Genomic DNA, 25,528 nt, shown 5'->3' with positions numbered 1-25,528 from the left:
CAAAAAGATTTATTATTACATATCTCTGAAATTGTTTTTTATTTTTTTATTTTAAAGAACTTTTATTTTATAGTCCGGAAAACACTGTATATTAAAACATTATATACTCGATACTTATCTTAAATAAAGATTAGTAGATAGGGTAACATCCCAAAAATATAGCTTAAAACTATATACAGATGTCAACAAATAATAATATGATAGAACAGTTACTCTATTAATAAAGTTAAACTTACAGTTATTACAAAATAACCATAAAATTTTAAAACTTTACAAAAGCTTCCTATACTACTCCAAAAACTACACAAATAATCGAACGATTATATTTTCAGAACGAAACTAGTGACCGAACGGTTCACCCAAAATTATCCACACTATTATGACCGAACAATCATGACCTATTTAGCAGGAGTCTCGCCGCCCAGCTCCTGTTCCAGTGTAAACTCTTCCCCTTCTGCTCACATCCAAAAAGGATGATCATTGCAAGAGAAAACCGAACGATAACATGGACAAAACAGGAAATAAGGGTAAGCTACTACAATTTAATTGGACATGCATACATACAATTCATTCAATTACAAACCATACAAAGCCGAACACTATAGCATACCAAAATCAAAGCAAATAGACATATACAAATTTAACCCTATAATACATGCACAAACCGAACACCTGATTTGACCATCCGGATTGTATGAATATGTAGCTTGAGGTCGTTCATGCACTCGGGTGGTGTAGTAATTGGAAAACCATCAGCTTCCACCCGAGGTTAGTCCGTTATAACTCACCCAAGAACCTATGAGCTAGGACCTCCTGTCATTCTCACACAATGCATTACCCATCTCTACTTGAGAATTAGTAATCATCAGAATATCAGGATGAACTCCGTGAATTTTCATACTTTACTACATCAATACACATTTCAATGAGACATTCCTCCTTGGAATTCTCTTTCACATTACATGAAACAAATACCTTACTTCCATATAATTATCTCAAATAATCAGAGTCACACTTCGAAAATATTATTTAAATATAAAATAATCATTCATAGAAGGAGACCGAACGATAACAATACAACCCCTGAATACGACCAAACGGAAACTCACTAACTATTAAAAAACCGAACACTAGAGCTTATACCGAACACTTATTATTTAACTGAACCCTTGGTGTAAGACCGAACGGTATTTAGCTATTCACAAATCAGGACCGAACGATATTCAACTATCCACAAAACAAGACCGAACGGTATTTCACTAAGTAAGAATGAGAAATATCTGACTACTAGAACCAACTAAGATACTACCACGAAACTAAACGGTATAACCTACGATGAATAATTACAACTTAATCCGAACACTTAGGATTACTTCTACAAACTATTCCTCAAACCTAATACTTTTAAGGAAACCGAACATTAAAACATTACGATTGAATTGTACACAAAAACTTGTATCTGATTATGAACCTACGTATTTTAAGCCTAGTACAAGGACGAGATATAACACTAATATAGGAACTATCACTAACAAGAGTACCCAATCCGGTAAGACTAATCATTAATACATAATCATAAACGCTTAAGATACCAATCACTCACCTAAAAATCGAGCAGTCATGCACTGGTAAGGCTAAAATGCTAACTCTATTGATAAATTATTAACTGACCATGACCGAACGGTCGAGACCGAACACACAGTTTTTCTGCATAACTCTTATAGACTCAAACAGAACCACCAAAACCCAGAAACATACATTTCCTACCGTCATATATAAATCATCAAATCAATTCATTCCATACATACACAGAATCATCACACACACAATTAAATTAAATAGCTTCCCTTACCTCTTAACAGAAGAAATATTCACCGCACAGAAATTTGTCCAACACCAAAACTCTCAAAAGCTAAGATTCATTGTTTTGAAGAAAACAGACCAATCACAAAGCCAGAAACGTGATCAGAATCTTAGAAGAAGAAAATAAACACATGCAAACAGAAACTAAGTTTGCATGTGTTCTAAACTAAACTTTCTTAGAAGTAGAAAGACCTACCAGCTCAAACCACCACTTGACCGATTGAAAAGAGAACCTTTGCCACCAGCCAACTTCAAACAATCTAATTAATGATCGGCTGAAGGAAACGTGAGAATCAATGGAGGAAAAGATGATAGTTTAGAGAGAAGTTAGAGAGAAGGAGAAGAAAATGAGAGTTCAGAAAGTTGGGGAAGAAAATGCATGCAGAAAGTGGCACCGGATTTAAAACTTTTACTTAAATATTACCGTCAAAATCGATCGGTCCACTCTGCTGCTTACACCTGTCTTCCACTTTCTGAATTTCTAAATTCTCACTCTTCCCCTGGCTTCCACTTTCTTTACAGAATTTAAGGGTTCTGACAGATTGTTAGTAAGAACACTTAAAATTATTTATTAATTAATAAAATCCTTTTTAATTAAAAAAGAAAAACTAACTTTTATAGACTCGTTTGAAAGGCCATTAAATAACTTCTCATAAAGTCTAATGAAACTTAATGGTAAAGGTTTTGAAAGCAATTTTTTAATTGTATTCAGAGCTCCTTAGACTTGATATTTTTTTCGTTATAAATATGAAGCAATTATTATTAAAAGAACACCATCATCTGTGTATAATTTTATTAAGAAAATTTAGATTAAGCCTGTAAATCGGTCAAAGTTAAAACGTATAGAGCTATTTTTCCTTATTCTAGCTTAAAGTCATTTAAAATATATATAGAATATACTTAATAATAAAAGAATGTTGAAATGGAAATTATAATTACTATTAGAAATTCATTAAATAATAATTAATTTAGAGACTAAAAATACTTAGTCATTATTGACTTAGACATTATTTTATAAATTAAAAGTTATTAATATCTAAAATAGTTTCTATAATTAATAATAAATTAATTAATCTTCAACATTATTTCCTAACTTTTAATTACTTACTACTATTAGATTTTAAATAACAACTAATTTAGAGACAAAATAATAATTAGTCATTACATTAATTTAGACATTTTTTACAAACTATAAGTTATTAATATCTAAAATAATTTCTGTTATTAATAATAAATAACAATAGTAAATAGATAAGATTTTGATGGCTAATGTTTGATATTAATTTAGAATTTGATTCGCTAACTAATTATAATATATTATTAATAATAGAGATTATTTTATATATGAATAATCTTTAATTTACCAAATAGTGTTTAATTTAGTCAATATAATGACTAGTTATTTTTTATTTATTTTTTGTTTCTAAATTAATTGTTATTTAATAATTTTTTTGTAGTGAATTGATGAAAATTTGAATTGAAATGTCATAACGTGGAAGAAAAATTTTCATTCTTAATGATAAACCTTGTACTGATTATAATAAAGAATGATTTTATCATTAAAAATTGAAAAAAAATGATTTTGCTTAAATGTCCATAAAAGAATAACATATGATTTCCTGCTAAGAAAAAAATTGTTTGTTTTAAATTGAATTAGTTTTAAAAATTATGAATATTTCATTTCTAGTATTTAAAATTTTTATATTTCACTTTATTGATATTTTTTGTACGTAAAATTAAAATATTTTGTACATAATATATAAGTTATTGTTGATAAAAAAATATTCCATTTCTATGTCACGAGATTGAAAAATTGAACTAAATAAAAAATTCAATAAGAAGTTGGATTAATTTAAGAAATAGTATTTATCTTCTTTCATTTTAATCAAAAGATAAATATTAGAGTACGTTTGTAACCTCATAGATTCTTTTGATTTATTGAAATAATGTTCCTCCGTAACACTTGCAGTATTTCAATGTCCTCAAATTTAGATGCTATAAATTTTAAATAATCAAGTTCAAGATGTTATTAAAGGGAGAAGATAGAAGAGTAAATAATCAACACTGAAGATCAATAAAATTCATGCATAAGAATTATTTATACTCGAAATATTAGATTTAATATCTTATAATAAAGTTTGAAACTTGTGAACACAATTAAAATTCCAACTCACAGAAACATTCCAAAAAATCAATTTATTACAATATTTTAACCATTTCAATTTAGGTTTTTACAATTTATTTTCTTTTTTTCAATATTCTATAATCTATTTTCTTTAATAATTTACTTTTAGACACTTCATTTTTTTTCTTTTACCTTTTTATAGTTGATTTGTTTCAATCATTTTATATTTAACATAATTTACTTTAAGTATATTTTGTATTTCTTGTAATACTTCTTGCATTTTCTTTCTATACAATCTCCAACAAATTATTCCAAATAATAAACATATAAAACTCATGATAAAAAGTGAAGATACAATGTACCAACGTTTGCAACTACGTAAGAAACGACACCATGAGAGATGTCATTTCTTTGATGAGAGCAACGTTGGAAAAGAAAATGAAGAAACATTTACGAAATTTAGCAATACAATTAATGATAACACGTTATAGAATTTACATTTAAAAGAGGTTGAGTTTTTGGTTTTGATGTTGATGCATTTCAAGAGAATCTATGTATTTTCATTATTCTTTTCGCACTTGCATGCTCATGCATTCACAATCACAACATTACACGAGTAGAACATTTTTTCAAAACAAATTTTTCATCTGAAAATCATAATCATATTCATACATACGCGTTTTATCTTTCTAGAATTAAAGTCTAAATTATTAAATATCGAGTCAAATCAAATTAACATAAATAGTCAAGGATTTCAAAGAAAAAACACTCACAAGTTTAGGTTTGACTCTCCTACTAAAATCCTGTTTGATGATACTAATTTCTCTTGAGAAATTTCTTAACGTTTTGAAATTATTTAATTGAAAATAATTATGATTAAATATTTTGTTTTGTTGTTATTAATACACTATTCGATGACTTAGTTTGGATGTAACATTTTTAGTAAATTAGATAACTTAGAGAAAAAAATTACTACTCGTTATTTAATGGCGATTAAGTTTTACTAACTGTAACAAATTCATTTTAATTGGGAGGTTAACTAGAGCCCACTACAAAATCTCAATGAGATGATTAATTTTTCTGTTTTATGAAAATTTAAAAATACCATATAGTTTACTTTTTTTTTTCACATATGAAGTTTATATACGTATAATTATAAACTTTTACCTTTCATCTAAAGTAATACTTTAAACTTTAACAATCATATGTCATATCATGGGTGTTTGGAAATTATTTTGAAAGTTAAATATATAAAATATACTAAAATTTTTAAAAAAATTATATGCAAAAAAAAATACGGTGGGTCTCATCCAACACCAAACTCAACCCTAATAACATGAAAATATGCACCAAAGAAAAAGAAATAACAATTATGAAAACATAGAGATCGAACCAAACTTATGCTCAACAACATATAACCAAACTTATACAAAACACAAAAATCTAGGAGTTGATACTTATTATAAAAGAAGTCGTGACTAATAAAAGAAGGAAAAATACTATATTAAGTAAAGTCCAATCTATTACCGATCACAAAGTTAGCAAAATTATCCGCACATCGATTCCTTTTACAAATGAGACACCTCAAAGTTCATATTGTTATAATCATGTATTTTGTCCATCTTTATCTAATAATGCAAGGAATAGACAAAGGACAAGATAAGAGTTGACAAATTTAGAAAAATCACATTCCAACCACAAATGTATATTACTATGAATTATATAGCATTTTCAAAAGTCAAGATAAGAGCAATAAGCTCCACATAAAGAAAACGTGTACATTATACTAGTAAGAAAATTTATGAGTAAATTTCATGTCTTAAACTAATTAAAAATTAAATAAATATAATTTAAAATAATCATTTATAAAAAGATTTAATTAAGTTTTAATTTACTTATAAATTTTGGTATTTTCAGTTGAGTTTCTATTATTTTTTTATTTATTGGGTGTAAAATCCTTTTAAAATTTAAAATAGTTTTCTTTATAAGAACTAAAGCTCAGTTGCTTTAGAAAAACTAGAATGTGTATTTTCTCTTTTCTAACTCTTTCTCATTATAGTTTTATTCTTTTGTCTCAGTTTTCTCATTTAAAATTTTATCTTCTTCGTGATTTGAGATTGTGTTTATTGTGGAAAACTCTTCAAGTTTAAACAAAATCTTCATTTGGGATAAAGTTGAAATTTTCATTCTTCATTGATACTCAATCTGCTTTTTGACTTTGCAAGTGGTCCTTATTGGGTTAGATGTGCTCTTAAAATTTCTATTTTCGCTTTTCGCTGATTGATGGTCATTTTGGTTTCAATCCACTTGTTTTTATGTTGTCTCTAAGTTGAGTTTGAGCTTTCGTGAGTTGAAAGACATGTGGATGTCGTCGATATATTTTGAGGCTAATGTTAGGGAAACTAACTTAACTAATTTTTTTTGAAATTTCATTTTGACGTGTTAAAATGAGTAATGAGTTGTATTATGAATTGTGAAATTGCATGTTTAGTTTAGTTGAAGGGTTGATTTTCACTTAAATTAGGTTGAATGTGAAATCTGTTAAATTAGGTTGAATTATTTAAAATCTATTTTCACTTAAATTATTTGTGAATCTATGCAAAACCATGGTTATTGTGTATTAAGTTTGTGAAAAGCTTAAAATTGATTGATGAGTTCTTGAGAATGTCTTTGTGATATTTGAATTGGGTAATGTGACCCTAATTGATCTAAGGAACACGAAACTTATGATCATTGAAATGTTTAAACACTAAGAATTGACTTAAAGAGTGTCAAATTACTTAAAATGCGAAGTTTGAGTTTTCTGATATCGTTAGGCATTGTTGAATTGTTGTAGGGCTCCACTTAGATAGTGGCCACTGATTTTGGAGACACTGGACGCGACATTAAGAGCTCTTAAATCAGTGGGTTTCAAGGGGTTGTAGTGTCGAGTGCTAATTTTCCAACACCGAGCGCTACCTTGTTTTTCTAGTCTACGTCATCTTGGGAAAAATGGGATTTCCACTTCGTTAACCTTCAGATCAAATTCAAATTTTGAAAACAAGTCCTAGATACATAAAATGTTACTTTGACCGTTAGGATCTTTGATTAAAGATATGTAGATAGAAAAATTAGTCTCTCATTTTTGTCCTATTTTAAGTTTCTGTTTGTGAAAAAACATTTCTTCTTTATGGCTTTTGTTTGATCTTGGAAAAAGGGAAGGTGTATGGTTATTAATAGAATTGTTGATGGATTCATTGATGAATATGCATGTGTATAATGATGTATGAAATTGTGATAATGATGGACTTGTTAATGGATAGGGACATGTATGGAAATATATGATGATTGTAATTGATCATGAACATGATATTACCTAGTATGGATAACTACATATATAGGTGATTGTTTGGTATTTGGAATTTGATTTTGAATCATGTTTGTGGATGAAAGTATAAGTTTGGCGGAATTCCAAGATTCTTGTAGGGAAATTCTATGATGACATTCCTTTAGTGTATGCATTGATGTAAGAAGTCAGTACTAAAGGTTTATCATGATACTCTAATACCCATTCAAGACTCATGTAGAGTAGAATGAGTTATGTAGTGAGAGGGACATGAGGTTCGTCATTAAGAACGACTCCAAGATTCTTATGACGGTTAAAAGGATTAACATTGTGTGTAGTAGGATGAAACTCATTGCCAATGGCTCTATAGAGCAGTAAAGGCTACTGCAAGTGCAAAAATCAACAAGATTCCTACATCAATGTCTAGATTCAAATAATTGAGTTTGAAGAGTCTTGTACATTTAATTTCTATATGACTTTTTCTTTTATAAACTAGTTTACCCTTTCTTATGTTCATGCTTCTTGTGTTTATTGTTCTTTTTTTGTAACGATTTCCTTTACGGTTTTTAGTTCTTTAAGGTAGGTTGATGTAAAACCTGTTATATACTAGTATAGTTATCTAATGTAGTTATGTACATGTCTCTGTTCATGGATTATTAATTATGTGAAGTTTTATTTAGTAGTATTGTATTTTTAATCAGATGTTACATTGGATACTCAAACCTTTTATATTTCTCAATTGAGTCTTTGTAATTTAATTTTTTTTTGGTTAATCAGATCTTGAAATGGTTATTTTGTCTCATCATTTTGTTTTCTCGTCTCCATATATTAGAAAATGTGAGATTTTGAAATTAATATAAAATAACATTATGTTTTAAATTAACTACTAAAAAATTAATTGCAAATACATAAAGTACAAGCTAAAGGTATTTTTTTTCTACATTAAGTGATATTGTACATGCTTTATAGTTTTATTTTTTAGTTAATTATATAATCATATTAAATCTTGTGATGTTATTATAAATAATAATATATTAAACATATAGTAGAAAATGAGCAATTTAGTCGATATCCTTAAGTATGTATTAATTTGTTAATAATTACTTATTTACAAAATATGTAAATTATATTTGAAGTATATTGTCGTATACATGTAGGAACTCAAATATTTCAAGCTTGAAATCTGAACGGAAAGCAGTTTGTGTAAATGGATGATCTATTACAATGGATAGTTTTGAGACGAATAAAAATAGCTTTGAATAGCTTTTGAGTGACTTGAAGTAACTTAACACCACACTAATTATTCCCATCATCCATAATATCATTATTTTCATCACTGTGAAACACGGTTTCATGATTAGATTGAATTCCCTTAATAGTGTTTAATATAGTGAAATTTACAATCCATACCACCTTTTTCAAAAGTTTCAAAAACATATTTTCAAAGTCATCGATGTAACTAAAACTTTTTATTGTTACTCGAATCACACTCCCCTGTTTACTCTTTATTGGCAAAAACATTAAAAATTCAAATATCATGTTGAGTATATATCAACCATAAAAGATAAAATAGACATAGATGACAGCAGAGTTAAAGAGTTGGAAAAGGTGTTGGTCGAATTAAAGAACAAAAACATGTTGAACTCCGACTAAGTGATCATCAACGAGGAATTTCAACAAAGTAGGTTAGATGTCTTGTACTCCAGTTGAAAAAAGAATCCTAAGCTAGGTTTAATTTTGATCACACAAATTGGGAAGAACAGAAAAGAGTAAAGAAAGGAGAGAAGATGAAACATTCCAGTGATAATTGAAAAACTATCCATCACATACAAAAATGAAAACTTTAGTTGTGCCAAAATGTAATATCACTGTGCCTTTATAAGCAAAGATTTTTCAAAGTCAAAGAATTGCTGCTACGAGACAAAGTTTTCCCTAATTATCAACCTGATTCACAGATCATCATGACCCTCTGACTTAATTCCTAGAAGTTTATGCAGATGTCCACTTTCGTAAGATGCAGCGGTATCTGCAAATTCAACAATCAACAATGAGATTTTGGAGAAATATTTGAGATCATTGCTAGGAGAATTATATTTTGTGTGAACATGGAAAAGGCTATTTTTGTTCTTGCTAAGAAAAAACTAACCATCTGAGCCTCCAAGGTGCTGTCCATTAACGAAAACTTGTGGCACAGTACGCCTCCCAACAATATTAATCAAGACATCCTGAATCTTTGAACCATCCTCTGCGAGAAAGAAGTCTCACTATCTCAGTAACAGAAATGAGCCAATGAACCTTTAACATAGACACAGAATTAACATTTTATCAAAACAAGTTTAAGTGTAAACTCTTTCTTCAGCTTTCTCTCCCTTTCTCGCTACACTATGCAATTCCTGAAAGAAAGAAACTGTTTCGGACACAACTTATACTGCTTTAATTTTTAATCCCAGAGCTTTCAGTCCAAGAACCGGGATGCTAACCCATCCCCGATTTTCAAAAATGCCAATTATAAAGTTGTCATTTGATTAATTTCATCAGAACTAGAACCATACCGATTCCAGTAAAATTATATATGCTAAAAAGACAAAATGTAAGCTGATCAATTCCTGGTTCAACAATACCTCTCTCATCAAGCTCAACAACATGTGGAACCTGTTTCAACTCTTTGAATAAAGCTTTCGCTCTCTTGCAGTACCTAAACAATTCCAAATAAATCAATAAAAACAAAAGAGGTCAGCGAATACCCCAAGCTTCATTCATCAAAGGCATTTTCTTTTCTTTTTCAATGGTAGAGTTTGACCTTCATATATTTTAGTGTTTATTTACCGAGAGTTTGTTTGCATATTGAATTTGTGCATGTGGCAATATTTTCATGTCAACGAGGTGAAAAAACTCAGAAGCTATTATTTGTGGCATTTCCCGTAATGCCGATCCCATATAACAAAAATGTAAAACCGAAATTGCACTAAGTGTCTTACAAGACACCGATCAGAGAACAGACAACAATCATTAGGCAATGAGCAAATTCAAACATAAAACACCTAATGGTTTCCTATAATCTTACGCTTGTTTTTGCTTATCACCTGATCATTACCTCATTGTTGCATTTGCATCACAAAAAGGAACCTGGTACAGTAGTGTTTTCACTTTATCTTTTTATTTTCTACTTTAACAAATGTTTATGAAGAAATTCCCAATTATCATGTGTAAAGTACTCTTGAAAACACAAGCAATTCAAATACAATAAGACACAATCCCATTTTTTTAACATATATCCAAACACGGAAGACAGTGAAGCTTGCACGATACCACGAACATTTGCACATATTACGTGCCCAAAACCAACATTGCAGACCACAATTCACAAATTATGTACCAGAAAGCAGCTCAATTTTCAAATCTCACGCGAATATTGTCATGGAAGTTCAGATCTCGAAATTCCTTCGTTGCTATATGTAAAAAATAATTTTTTTAAGAAATCCAAAACACTCAAAGACAATTCCAACAAAATGTGATTCAACACCACCACCCAGAAAGAAAAGATTTGGAATTCGAAACTCCGCTTCATTCCCATTATACGAAACGGAATCAAATCAACGCATCAAACAAGAACAAAGTGAGAGAGAGGGTGTGTATACGCACGGGCAATAGGTCTTGGAGAAAATGACGATCTTGTGGGAATTGATGGTTTCGTCAACGAATTTACCCACAGATGAAGCTGAAACTGAAGATTGCGGAAAGGTTGGTGTCAAAGCTATCAGAACCAACGCTGCTACAGTAAGTCTTGCATACGATGCAGCCATGGCTAGATTGGAGTGAGAAAGTGTTGGAGAAGAAGACTTCAGACTCTAACTTTTCAATGCTTTTTGTTTTTGTTTTTGTTTAATAATACGACGAAGCCTCACCATTGATTGCACGTGTTAGAAGCCACTCTGGACCGTACGATGTTAGCATCTAAAATCCAAACAACCAACTTGAAATCGGGTTTTTCACCCGGGTTGGGTTTCAAAAAATAGTGTTAGAAATATTTCATGTGAAGAAAAAAAAGGAGTGAAAACATAACTTCTATTTAGTTCAGTATGTTAAAAGAAAATTTAAAAATATTAGTTTTGTATATATATGATAATTTGTTTTTGAAATACAAATTTGATTATATAGTGTAGGGTTTACATTCAAAATCAAGTTTCAATATAAAAAGAAAATGTGTTTTATTGTTTAAAAATGTTTTTTAATTTTTAATTTATACAATGGATTAGAAATTCAAGTGGTAATAAGTTAATCTTTCATTGGACCCTCTTTTGACATGTATTTATTTATGTTGATTTTTGTTCATGGTGTAAGGAAATACTGTGGGTTTAGTGTAAAAATGTGTTAATTGTTTTATGAGAAAATTATAAGGAAAACACAATTCACCACTTATTCATTTACCTAATTAATCTTGTTTTATTTTGAATTTTTCAATGTGTCTATTGCATGGTATATGGACAACCTTTGCATGCAAAGATTCGTTCACACAATTCATCGACAATGCTTTGCACATTGATTTGACAACATTTTGCACATTGATTCTGAGGAATTTGAGAATAGATTATGGCTTCTGCACTTTCAGTAAAGGAAAAAAAACCTATGACAAAAGAGGAAATCGATTATGATTTATGGGAATCCATTATGTGTTGGTGAAGAAGTTAGAGAATCAATTTTGTTACGAGAGAAACGATTTCAATAGTTGAGAATCATTCTCACCTATACTGTATTGCATGGAATCGATCTATTGTCCATGAACCGATTTTGCTTTGTCCAAATCAATTATTGCAAACTGTTTGAGGAATAAGTGTCTTTTCAAAGGAAAATGATATATTAACAACAAAATTTGACAACATGAAATTTTTCGTTTTTAAGTAGTCGAACTAGAAAACATAACATTAAAAATGAAAATTATCACGCTTCTTCCTTCCTTCTTTCACTCTTCTTAACCTATCTTCTACTGCTCTTATTGTGTTTCTTATTCTTGTTTCTTCTTGCTTTGCTTACTTCATTAAAATCCACCATTATCTTTTTTCTCCATTGTTTTGGGTGTCTGTAATTGAAAGAAGCAGAGGAAAAAACCTATAAATCATTCGCGAGCAAAAATGACGAAACATGTCGTCCTACTTTTTTTCCACCATCATTAACTCATAATAAAAAATAACTTTCCACAACGTAGGTTACCACAATTCATAAAAAACAACATTAAGTACTTTCATTTGGTCCCTTATTTGAAAAAAAATTAAACTAGACCAAGTCTGATACATATGTGGGGAGCAACACACAACTTTTTGTACATGTTTAACAAATTTTTAAGTAGTCGAACTAGAAAACATAACATTAAAAATGAAAATTATCAATGACGTGAGTTCTTCCTTCCTTCTTTCGCTCTTCTTAACCTATCTTCTACTGCTCTTATTGTGTTTCTTATTCTTGTTTCTTCTTGCTTTGCTTACTTCATTAAAATCCACCATTATCTTTTTTCTCCATTGTTTTGGGTGTCTGTAATTGAAAGAAGCAGAGGAAAAAACCTATAAATCCTTCGCGAGCAAAAGTGACGAAACATGTCGTCCTACTTTTTTTCCACCATCATTAACTCATAATAAAAAATAACTTTCCACAACGTAGGTTACCACAATTCATAAAAAACAACATTAAGTACTTTCATTTGGTCCCTTATTTGAAAAAAAATTAAACTAGACCAAGTCTGATACATATGTGGGGAGCAACACACAACTTTTTGTACATGTTTAACAAATTTTTAAGTAGTCGAACTAGAAAACATAACATTAAAAATGAAAATTATCAATGACGTGAGTTCTTCCTTCCTTCTTTCGCTCTTCTTAACCTATCTTCTACTGCTCTTATTGTGTTTCTTATTCTTGTTTCTTCTTGCTTTGCTTACTTCATTAAAATCCACCATTATCTTTTTTCTCCATTGTTTTGGGTGTCTGTAATTGAAAGAAGCAGAGGAAAAAACCTATAAATCCTTCGCGAGCAAAAGTGACGAAACATGTCGTCCTACTTTTTTTCCACCATCATTAACTCATAATAAAAAATAACTTTCCACAACGTAGGTTACCACAATTCATAAAAAACAACATTAAGTACTTTCATTTGGTCCCTTATTTGAAAAAAAATTAAACTAGACCAAGTCTGATACATATGTGGGGAGCAACACACAACTTTTTGTACATGTTTAACAAATTTTTAAGTAGTCGAACTAGAAAACATAACATTAAAAATGAAAATTATCAATGACGTGAGTTCTTCCTTCCTTCTTTCGCTCTTCTTAACCTATCTTCTACTGCTCTTATTGTGTTTCTTATTCTTGTTTCTTCTTGCTTTGCTTACTTCATTAAAATCCACCATTATCTTTTTTCTCCATTGTTTTGGGTGTCTGTAATTGAAAGAAGCAGAGGAAAAAACCTATAAATCCTTCGCGAGCAAAAGTGACGAAACATGTCGTCCTACTTTTTTTCCACCATCATTAACTCATAATAAAAAATAACTTTCCACAACGTAGGTTACCACAATTCATAAAAAACAACATTAAGTACTTTCATTTGGTCCCTTATTTGAAAAAAAATTAAACTAGACCAAGTCTGATACATATGTGGGGAGCAACACACAACTTTTTGTACATGTTTAACAAATTTTTAAGTAGTCGAACTAGAAAACATAACATTAAAAATGAAAATTATCAATGACGTGAGTTCTTCCTTCCTTCTTTCGCTCTTCTTAACCTATCTTCTACTGCTCTTATTGTGTTTCTTATTCTTGTTTCTTCTTGCTTTGCTTACTTCATTAAAATCCACCATTATCTTTTTTCTCCATTGTTTTGGGTGTCTGTAATTGAAAGAAGCAGAGGAAAAAACCTATAAATCCTTCGCGAGCAAAAATGACGAAACATGTCGTCCAACTTTTTTTCCACCATCATTAACTCATAATAAAAAATAACTTTCCACAACGTAGGTTACCACAATTCATAAAAAACAACATTAAGTACTTTCATTTGGTCCCTTATTTGAAAAAAAATTAAACTAGACCAAGTCTGATACATATGTGGGGAGCAACACACAACTTTTTGTACATGTTTAACAAATTTTTAAGTAGTCGAACTAGAAAACATAACATTAAAAATGAAAATTATCAATGACGTGAGTTCTTCCTTCCTTCTTTCGCTCTTCTTAACCTATCTTCTACTGCTCTTATTGTGTTTCTTATTCTTGTTTCTTCTTGCTTTGCTTACTTCATTAAAATCCACCATTATCTTTTTTCTCCATTGTTTTGGGTGTCTGTAATTGAAAGAAGCAGAGGAAAAAACCTATAAATCCTTCGCGAGCAAAAATGACGAAACATGTTGTCCTACTTTTTTTCCACCATCATTAACTCATAATAAAAAATAACTTTCCACAACGTAGGTTACCACAATTCATAAAAAACAACATTAAGTACTTTCATTTGGTCCCTTATTTGAAAAAAAATTAAACTAGACCAAGTCTGATACATATGTGGGGAGCAACACACAACTTTTTGTACATGTTTAACAAATTTTTATCCAATGAAGCTTTTAAGAACAAACAATGAGATGTAATCCATATCTACTATATGTATAGACATCTCGTGCGTGATAGTAGAAGTTGGGTGGTCCGATAACGGCCCGATAACGGGTGGAATAGAAGAATAGAATGCCCACTTAGAACTCGCTAGGATAGGCTCTAATCATGGCTCTGATACCATATTAGAAAGTGAGTTTATGCCTAACTCATCCCCACAAGACCGGCTTATAGGGTGAGGTTTGCATCCACTTATAAAGTAAGAATTGACCTTATCTTTAGTCGATGTGGGACTTCCAACATCTACCATGAACCACAAAGTGGTTGAATATGGTGACGATTTTCCAAAACAAAATTATAAAACCAAACATGAAACAAAAGTAGAGAGTTGTGAACAAATAAGTAGGTAACAACTAAGGACTTTTTGTACAAGTTTAACAAAATTTCATCGTGTGAAAGTGTTTAGAACAACTAATGGGATGTAATTCATATCCCTTACGAAGTTCATCACATTGGTCATATAAGAACACAAAGTGATTGAATAGGGTAATTGCTTTGCAAAAAAAATTCACAAATAACAACATAAAGTACTTTCATCGATCTTTTTTTTTTTTTGCAAAAAAAGAATAAGGCTTACCGAGCTTGTCTCTACCACTAGCGTTTAGTTGTTTAGCCTTATTGAGCTTCTCTCATGCCAAACTTACCAAGCTTGTCTCTTGTAAGCTTATCGAGTATGTCTCTTGCCAAGCTGGCCGAGCTTCTCTCCTACCGAGCCTATTTCTTGTCGAGCTTACTTAGGGTGTCTCTTGTTGAGCTTGTCGAGCTTCTCTCCTACTGAGTAGAAAATAAAACGACTATACGTTAGTCGTGGAGACAAGCTCGACTAAAAATAGAGTCGTATAGTTGTTTTGTTTGTTTTTCTGCTCGGCAAGAGAGAAGCTCGACAAGTCTAGAAGGAGACGACCTTGGTAAGCTTGACATGAGAGAAGCTTGACTAGCTCGGCAAGAGACAAATTCGATAAGTTTGATAGGAAAGAAGCTTGACCAACTTGGCAGGAGACATGTTCAGTAAGCTCGGTAGAAGAAAATATCGACAAAGTTAATCGGCTAAGTGCTAGGGTTGGAGACAAGCTTGGCAAGCCTATTAATTTTTTACAAAGAACATAACCAACGAAAGTACTTTATTTTATTTGTGATTTTTTTTTCAAAACAGTCATCCTATTGAACCAATTTGTGTTCTTATATGACTATTGTGATGACCTTGGTGGTAGATATGAATTACATTCCATTTGTTCCTTTAAATAGTTTCATTGGATGAAATTTGATTAAACTTGTACAAAAACTCCTTCATTGCTACCCATTTATGTTTTATGTCTAGTTTGACTTTTTGCAAAACAATCATCATATTCAATCACTTTGTGTTCTTATATGCCACTGTGATAACTTTCATGGTAGATATGAATTGCATCCCATTGGTTGTTCTTAAAAGCTTCATTGATGCAATTTTGTTAAATCTGTACAAAATGTTGTATGTTGCTCCCTACTTATGTATCAAACCTGGTGTGCTTTAATTTTTTTTTCTTCAAAAAATGGACCCAATGAAAATACTTAATGTTGATATTTGTGGATGGTGGTAACCTACATCATGAAAAAGAACCACAGACCTTTTATCGTCCAAATTTCCTTTGCAAGAATGAATTTTTAACAATGTTTAACTTATATTTTTATCAGTTAAAAGAGTAAGGATTTAAAAACATATGTAGAACAAATAATCAGAAAAAAATTCATGGTGAAAAAAAAAAGATAAAAAGACCTGCTTTTTCATTTGTGCTCATAGAGGGCTTTTTTCAATTGTAAACACAATAAAAATAATGAAAAACATGATAATGGTAAGTTTCAATGAAGCAAAGTAAAAAGAAACAAAAATAAGAAGCATAAGAAGAAAGACTTAAGCTAAGTTAAGAAAAAGGACAGAAGAAAGGAAGAACTTATGCCATCGACAATTTTTTTTGTTGAGTGTTACGTTTTTATAGCTCAACTAAAAAAATTTAACATCCATGTCAGATGTGTAAAAATATTTAATATATCATTTTCCGTTTCCAAAACACTCATTCCAATATTTTTACATTTTCTTCAAAAATAATGTTTTGAAAAATATTTTCAAATCCGAAAATATCTTCCAAAATATCCATTTTAAAATGCATAAAAAATCATCATTTTGAAAGCTTTTTCTGAATCCTTAAATACCTACCTAAACATTTATTCCCGAAAATAATAATAAAAATGCAGAGACAAATCTTAACTCTTTTTATTGTAATTTTAATGAAAGGTAATTTAATCTTTATGGGGTGCAGAAAGAAAAGAAAGACCTGCAGAAAGATAAGAGGGAGGTGCAGAAAGAAACAACCCACTTAAATATGCTCTCAGTTTCTATAAAGTAGGTATTTTTAATTTTAGTCCCTATAATTTTCGTTTATTTTTCCTACTTTATAACTCGAAGTAATTATTTCTAGTGCTTCTAAAATATACATTTGGTTTTAATTATTATAAAAAAATTATCTTTACCAAAGTTGAAATCTCTAATTTTAGCCTTTAAATATTCATTTTAAAACAAATAAGTAACATATATATTACAAAATTTTAAAAAATAAATTAGTCATTACCAGCTAATCATATCACAATACTAACAAGTCATTCAACACATAAATTGATAAATCAGGGTCACATGATTGTGAGTAATTAAAAATCATTTTGAATTTTATAAAAACTAAAAATAAAGAAAAGAATTACAGGACCACAATGCCAGGACCAAAAGACCGAATAAAGATATCCCACAAATTTAGATTTCAAAATTCTAGGTAAAATATACTAATTTAATATTTTAAAATATATTAAAAACATTGTTATATATCAAAATTAGTGCACTTTAAAAACAGAACAGAACAAATCTTTAAGAACCTATCAGAAAATCTGAATTAGAAAACCGACAAACATTAATGCACTACTACCTACACGAGCAAACATATTAAATCCAAAACCTAAAGTAATACAAATTATAAGAATTATAACTTTCTTTAAACTGAAAAATACAATCTCATGAACCCTTCATTTTAATTTTCTTTCAATTATGAAGGCTCCCCAATAGTCCCTGATCAGAGATTCTGCTATGTGAACAGACTGAACCTGTGCACAAGAATTGAAAGTACTCCACCATGACTGAACAGAACACAACCACAATGACAGGGTTTTCCACTTGTATTCTAAATAGTTTTAGGAAAAATTATTTACCACTGCCATAACAAAAGTTCATTACCACATTCAATTGCTTTCTATAAACTTCAAAGTAACCTACTCTAATGGTCTATCAAACATTCCTATTTCACTTGCACAGCACACAAAATCAAAAGCAGAATCGCATAACTGTTATACATCCATTAAGGCAAGTATCAATTCAGGTACTTTGCTGCCATCATCACCCTTTCTATAGATCAAATAAACAACGATTGTGATGCTAAAATTCTGAGATTCTGTCCAAAGAGCAACAGCTATAATGAAACTGAACAGATTGCCTAAACTCCTTAGGTATTGCAAATCCAGAATTTATACAGAAAGACTAATCATTTCCTTAATACTACCCCCTTTAGCTATGAAAAACTAATATATGGCTACAACTTCAACACAATTATGTATATACAAGCAATTACAAATATTAGACCCTCGTTGTTTTAGTTAGAAAATCAGTTTTCACAGCTCCCAATAAAAAGCATATGTTCCAAGTGTAGTTCAAATGAATTCAAGCACACATCTCATGATTCAGAACCAACTCTACCAAATTCTTGATCAAAGAGGCACTTAACCATTTGTTTGCTAATTATTTCTTTTAGTAGCAAAATCCCCTGGCAAATATGTACATGAGGGAGAGATTGGTGTCACAGTGACTCAAACAAAGGAATGATCCAAGATGGAAAACTCTGAAAAGGAAAAGATTTGAATGTTTTCATCTTATAAAGCCAAACATGCAAATACACCCCATCCCCCACAATATCTGGTTTTTCATGTGGCTCATGATGACCCTGTTTAACAATATTCACAAAGAAAATGAAAACAACAATGAAGTTTAACTCAATTGGCAACTTGAGCTTCATATAAGCATCTAGTTGCCAAGCACAATCTTGTTTGAATTGGAACAGAATCTATATATAAAAGGATATGTCCCAAATGCAGTTCCAACTAATTGAAGCACACATCTTGATCACATCTCATGATTCAGAATCGGTTCTACAAATTCTAGACCACAGAAACACTTAACCATCTGTTTGCTAGTTAGTATTTTTGGTAGCAAATTTCCCAAGGCAAATATGACGTACATGACAAAGAGATTGGTGTCACAATGAAACATAAACAAAGGAATGATTCAAGATGGAAAACTCTGAAAAGGAAAACATTGTGAATTTTTCATCTCTCAATATGAAAACAACAATGAAGTTTTACTCAATTGACAACTTGAGCTTCATATAAACACCTAATATTAATCACTGCTTTCTGCAATATAAGTAATTAAATCCAAGGTCTCAACTAGCTCCCAAGCACAACCTTGTTTGAATTGGAACAGGATCTATCAGTTAGGCAGCAATAAAATATGTACTAATCATAGATTGGTGACTGAAGAAGCATATGCGTTACAGGTTGCCACATCCATTAACTGAATCTCTACCCTAGAATCAAAAGGCGGAAGATGCCTTGAGAACCCATTAAAAAGAATACAAAAGTAGCGGAAAAGAAAAAGAAGCAGGAGATGATATGAAATTCTCATAACTCTGTACACTTCCAGACCAGTTGATGTGGCAGTGACTATCAAGTTAGTGCACAAAACAGCAAACAAACCCTCAACTCGTGCTTCTACTACTAAATATATAATCATACATAAAATCAGTATTTCCTTATTCACCAAGGGAAGGCAAAAAGAGATTTAACAGTAGACAAATCACACTACAGAAAACAATTTCAACCATATAAAGTGGCAGTATATCATATAGAGGAACTACAAATTACAATCTGAACACTCGTCATTTGTCAGCAAAGGAAACAAAAAAACACAAGAAAGAAATATTATAGAGCATAACCAGGGAATATCTGTACATGAGGAAGCTATTTGAACCTATGAGACATATCTAGATAGCAGAGTTACACGGGGGGTATGTTAGAGAAAGAGAACCCTTTGTATCCCTTGTAAGCATAATACGCAATCCTCGTGTAGTAGGAACCCGGTATGAACAAGATTACTCCAAGTATTGCAAAGAAGACCCCTATATACCATTCAAACAAAACAAAATATCATCAAAAAGTAAAAACAAAAACTATTCGCTTTCAAAATACCACATACTGCCAAAAAGTTTAAAAATTTAGCAGAAATCTTTAATTTCCCAGCTACCCAGTTGCAATTAGCGATCCCTAATCCTAAAATTGACACATATTTTCCTTTAAAATCACTCATTTTTTGTTACCGTGAGCAGTGTCGCCGCCCACATGGTTGTAGGCCATGAGGGAACCGATGATGATGCCGAGGAGGCCACAGACGAGGAGGGATACGGCAAGGGCGATCTCCTTGACGGGGGGTTTGTTGTTGACGGTGTACGAGGTTTCCATCATGATATCCTCATCCGAAATCGAGAAGGCGTGATCCACGTACATTGTTACAATCTCTGTTGTTGCTTCTTTGAGGTGGACGAAGATGTTTGGATTGTGAAGAAGAGGGTTGAGACGGTGGAGGAACGATGAAAGATTCAGGTTTTGCTTGCACTTGAATTGAAGAGTTAAAAAGTTAGGTGTTCTTGAAAGGGAGATTATAGATTTGACTATGGATTATTCAGAAAGGTCGTTCATTTGATTGCGTTTTGCCTAATCTAAGCTCAAATCAAGCCAACAGTCCAAGGTTTCTTCTAGATATGATGTTTAGTTGTTTATTAATTTTAATTTTACTTTTGTTTATCTTCCCACCTACATACAATGAACCTTGTCAATAAGCTAATATATTTAATGTTTTCATTTTATTTCATAAAATAAAAATATATTTTTAAAATTATTTTCAATCGTACTTATTGTAAATAAGGTTCAAATTTAAACATAAATATTTTATTTTTAAATTATTATATTAAATATGATAGTGTTGAGTGATTTTTTTCTTATATAAGTCCAGTAAATATTCTTCTTAGATGCGAGTAAAAGAGTATAATAATATTATTTATTTTAAATTTTTAACTAATATATATATATATATATATATAATCCAAGGTGATAACATCATTCAGTTCCAAAAACTATAATTGTTGCTTTCTTATCTTCAAGGCCGTAATTTTCTAAGTCAGAATCCTCAACATTTTCTTAGTAAAGATATTTTAATATTTGTTTCTCGGAGTGTGCACATATGTAAAAAGAGTATTATTTTAAATTATCTTTTCTTTCACATGTTTAACTTATAATTTGTTGCATTTTATTTAAAAGGAGTTTATATAATAATTTATATAATTGAAATTTGGCTTAAATGCTTACTTGCTCCTTATGTTTAGAGGTTTTTTTTTTTTTGTTTAATACCTGCTTTTAAAAGTGTTTTTATTTTGTCCTAAAGTTATATAAATTATATCAATCACGTCATTTCCGTTAAATTGACATAAACGAAGTTAAGTAGATGGTGACGTGGCTATGAAATTTGATCATTTTCTTCTCTCTCCTCTGTTCTTTCTGCAATGCATAGTTTTTTCTCTCTCATTCCTTTGCCCCATTTTGTTTCATTGCGCAACTTTTTCTCTCTCATTCCATGAGGCCACATCTTTATCACTTGGGTCGTTCTGCATAAATACAATAACTCAGGAGTTGTAATCAAGCCAGATTTAGCATACATGTGAATCAGATAACTCTCCATACCCTCAAACGGTATCCTGGCAAATTAGATATGCATGTGTTTGCCTTCAAATATACGAGTCCCCCGTGTTAGAAGTCGTAGAGAGTAATGCCATCACAATGACAGAATCAATGGTAAACCTCTGCTTTTGCATCTCTCACACAAGCATCAGTGCTTCCTCATCCAAGGTCAGTAAGCATAACAATTGCAGAGCTAATAACAAAGACGTGATTGACAAAGTCAGCATAGTGTTTAAGAAGCAGGCCATAAACCATAAGGGCGGTTGTAGGATGAGTGACAATGGGGAAGACATTGACGAAAGTAACGGGGTTGGCGTGAGAGAGGCTTGGACGAGGGTGGCGAAGGCGCGAAGAGCATGGAAGTCTCTGTGGGTCTTGACGAACCAGGAAATCAAGGTGTTCCAAATGACAATGTTTCGTTGTGCATTACAGCAAATAGTTTGAAGACATAGTCGTGTTGGGGTTGGGTCGAGAAAGGGGGCAAGCATGTGGAGTACATGTTCAAGAGGGAGTTGTAAATGACTCGGGAGTTGGATTGGGAGCGAAGGAAATGGGAATGAAGGGCCTTACCGGCCATGAGGTTTTGGGTAAGGGCGTAGGCCTTTAAGGTGGAAGAGAAGGTGTCCCATCGGAAGCCGTGTTCCGCCTCGACTTCATATCTGCGTACAATTGCCAGGCTTCCAATGGCATCTTGTTGCAGATGAAGCCGATGATCATGGTGTTTCACACGGTAGTGGAGGCATGTGGAAGGTTTTCAAGAAGATGGCGAGCCAGTTGAGGCTGCCCTTGTTGGCACAGTTGGCTTAGGCGAATGCGGATGGTGACGCTGCCGCTTGGGTTTCGGGCCACCGCGAGATTGGTAACGGGAACTTGAACGGCGAAAGAAGCCATCACCCTCATTTCCTTCTTGTTTTCGCACTCATATGGTTACTTATTCGACCATTCCCCTTTTCCTACCACCAAAATATCTTTCATCTATCCACAAACAACCTACATGTCGACAAAGCTCCCTCTCTTGATCTCACGGCCAAGCATCAGAGAGGGATTTGAGAGTCTCATTGGTGAACGAAAGAGAAAGAAAATGGTGTAGAGGGAGGTGGTGCAAGTTTCTAAGGTCTTGGGGGAAAGGAAAGAATTGTGGAAAAGGGTGGTGAGTTTTCAATAAAGAGAGAGAGAAAAAGTAGGTGTACAAGAGATAGAAAAAGTTGAAGCAGAGGAGAGAAAAAAAAGTACTGATTACATAGCCACGTCACCACGTACTTAACTCCGTTTATGCCAATTTAACGGAAAGGACGTGATTGATACAATTTATATAACTTTAGGACAAAATAAAAACACTTTTAAAAGCGGGTACTAAATATAAAAAAACTTCTGAACGTAGGGACTAAGTAAGCATTTAAGCCTTGAAATTTTTACGCTCTCTGGATATCATATCACACACTAGAATTAAGCGGTGAAGCAATTCACGTGATAAATATTTATGTGGAGCAATCCAACACATGTATTTACTACAAAATTTCTCTTGTTTCTTGTTCAATAATGTTTCTTTAAGTTCCAATATGTTTTTCTCCGTCACAAATACTTTCAATTCCCTTATTTAACCTACTTAAAGATGTTAAAGGTAAAACAAACATAAATTATCTAAAACACAAGAAGATACAAAAACACACTAAATTTGAGAATAAAACAAAATTAAAAGCTATGGAAGAGTACATTTTATTAATAGAACTAAACACACAAAATAACTAGAAATATATATGATCACACGTAGCAAGTAAAATGAATTTCAAAACACAGGCATACAATTCAAGTAGTCTTGAATCCATACATCAATACATACACTACCAATCTACACAACAATAGGATATTACTCGTGGAATTCCTTTTTTTTCATCAATCCATATATCCACTACAACTATTTGCAATATTAACACTTTAATATCCATGAACATCAACCATTTCAAAACCCAAAATCAGTTAAAATGCAACAAACAGTGTACCATAAAGCAAAACAAAATTGGCACCTATCGACACTTAAGGTGCGCCCAACGCCGATGTGATAGGGGCTCACTACCCTTGGAGCGCCCAACGACCTAGGCTGGTGACCCCTAGAGCCACGATGCAACCATGAAATCGAGAACAAATTGAATTCCACGTGCCCACGCCTTTCAACTTGGCGTTTTACTCCATAGGCTGGTCAAACTTAGGTTAAAACAACCCTCACTCAATTAGGGACTGATTTGCAAATCAGTAAAATTGAAAAGAAGGGTAAAAATGAAGATAAGCAAAGTATAGACCTATCTGTGAAAAAAATTATATTACTATTATTTTTATTTCTAATTTTTCTAAAGGAGACATACACAACTCATTTAAAGACACTTTTATCTATGACAAATAGAAAATTAACAATATTTTTATTTAAAACCTATTTTTACCATTTAACACAAATCTAACCTATTTATAAAGAAATACAAACTAAAAGGAATTAAGAATGGATTTTTAAGAGAGAGAGAGAGAAAAGTAGAGTTTTAACAAAAGCATTTTGAAAATCACATCAACTTTGTACATTTAATTAAAAGTTCTACTTCTGGGCAAACATAATATGGTGCGAATACATTCTCTACAAATAACTGACTCTCGAACTCAGAATCCGATTTTCGTAGACCATGTCTTATTTCATGGTTTTTACGTAATTTTTCAGAATAAACTATGGTGGTGACTTCAAAACCTCTGTTTTAAACCCATCAATTTATGATTTGTCGTCTCGTCATGATTCGAGTTGTGACAACCGCAAAAAGGATGATAAAGAAGCAAGTCGTGGCGTCACCAAACCTGGTCACCATCGTGACACTATCGCAAATCACCACATGTCCTCAACACCGTTGCGAGCAAACAAGAACCTACCATGAGAATCAACACAAATAAAAAAAAGTGGAATCCTAAAAGAAAGAGGAAGGAGATGAGGAAGAAAACGAACCAAATTCCGATATTTACCAACAAATATTTCTTTCGATAATTATCGATAATTTTTTTTCGGTAATTACCGATGAATTTTTCTTTCAATAATTACCAATAGATATAAATTTCTATTGGTAAATATTACAGACTGTATTTTTATTGACAAATTTTGGCCCATCGAAATCCGTTGAAAAAATTTTTTATCGACAACTTTTTGATGTTTTTGACAAAATTTATTTGTCAAAAAATGTTTGTTTTTGTTAATGCAAGCACATATTTTAACTAAAGAAAATTAACTTCTCTCGCCCAAAATGATGATAAAAAATAGTTCTAAGAATCTTACTTAGCCTTCCAACTCACAAATGATCCATCTCAACCTAGAGACAACATAAAAACAATCAAACTGAAGCAAAAGAACCATTGATTAGTAGAAAATTATAACAACAATTTTAGGAACACATGTATCCCAAGAAAGATCACATGTAAGACAAGAACAAACTAGGTATCGAAGGAGATCTAAATTTTGATTTACCCGAATGAAAAAATTGATTGAATAGACTTAAAGAGTTCTTCACAGTAAACGCAATATTAGTCTCTAGTCATGAAGAAAAAGATGAGATTTGGGTGAAACGAACGAAAAATAAATTGAGATTGTAGAAAAAAATGTTTTTTTTGAAGAAGAATGTTATGCATTTCAAACTTTAAAGTGACTAATTTGGGTCCTCTAAGAAAAAAAAAGTTTTGTATTTTAAAAGA

The 25,528-nt window shown here is 31.4% G+C and overlaps 2 protein-coding genes across 2 annotated transcripts; both read right to left on the bottom strand.

Moving 5' to 3' along the window:
- Positions 1-9,095: 9,095 nt before the first annotated feature.
- Positions 9,096-11,186, bottom strand: LOC108330905 (glutaredoxin-C4). Its single transcript, XM_017565499.2, has 4 exons — positions 10,956-11,186; positions 9,935-10,008; positions 9,460-9,558; positions 9,096-9,339 (listed from the first exon to the last, which is right to left on the bottom strand). The coding sequence occupies exons 1-4, from the start codon at positions 11,114-11,116 to the stop codon at positions 9,263-9,265; spliced, it is 411 nt and encodes a 136-aa protein (XP_017420988.1). The 5' UTR covers positions 11,117-11,186; the 3' UTR covers positions 9,096-9,262.
- Positions 11,187-19,886: 8,700 nt separating this feature from the next.
- On the bottom strand, positions 19,887-20,812 carry LOC108331021 (uncharacterized). Its single transcript, XM_017565633.2, has 2 exons — positions 20,401-20,812; positions 19,887-20,202 (listed from the first exon to the last, which is right to left on the bottom strand). The coding sequence occupies exons 1-2, from the start codon at positions 20,585-20,587 to the stop codon at positions 20,081-20,083; spliced, it is 309 nt and encodes a 102-aa protein (XP_017421122.1). The 5' UTR covers positions 20,588-20,812; the 3' UTR covers positions 19,887-20,080.
- Between the last annotated feature and the right edge of the window lie 4,716 nt (positions 20,813-25,528).

Source organism: Vigna angularis, chromosome 4, assembly GCF_016808095.1.
Source record: "Vigna angularis cultivar LongXiaoDou No.4 chromosome 4, ASM1680809v1, whole genome shotgun sequence".
NCBI lineage: Eukaryota > Viridiplantae > Streptophyta > Magnoliopsida > Fabales > Fabaceae > Vigna > Vigna angularis.
The sequence above is the reverse complement of the archived record's forward strand: the minus strand, read 5'-3'. Positions and strand labels throughout refer to the sequence as shown.

What these genes read in the sequence shown, in the direction of transcription:
- LOC108330905 (XM_017565499.2), bottom strand. Translation starts at nt 11,116, where the DNA reads ATGGCTGCATCGTATGCAAGACTTACTGTAGCAGCGTTGGTTCTGATA. An exon ending in TGTTGAGCTTGATGAGAGAG is followed by an intron (nt 9,559 to 9,934) that starts GTATTGTTGAAC and finishes TCTTTCTCGCAG; the next exon opens with AGGATGGTTCAAAGATTCAG. An exon ending in GCACCTTGGAGGCTCAGATG is followed by an intron (nt 9,340 to 9,459) that starts GTTAGTTTTTTC and finishes TTGAATTTGCAG; the next exon opens with ATACCGCTGCATCTTACGAA.
- LOC108331021 (XM_017565633.2), bottom strand. Translation starts at nt 20,587, where the DNA reads ATGTACGTGGATCACGCCTTCTCGATTTCGGATGAGGATATCATGATG. An exon ending in GGGCGGCGACACTGCTCACG is followed by an intron (nt 20,203 to 20,400) that starts GTAACAAAAAAT and finishes AATGGTATATAG; the next exon opens with GGGTCTTCTTTGCAATACTT.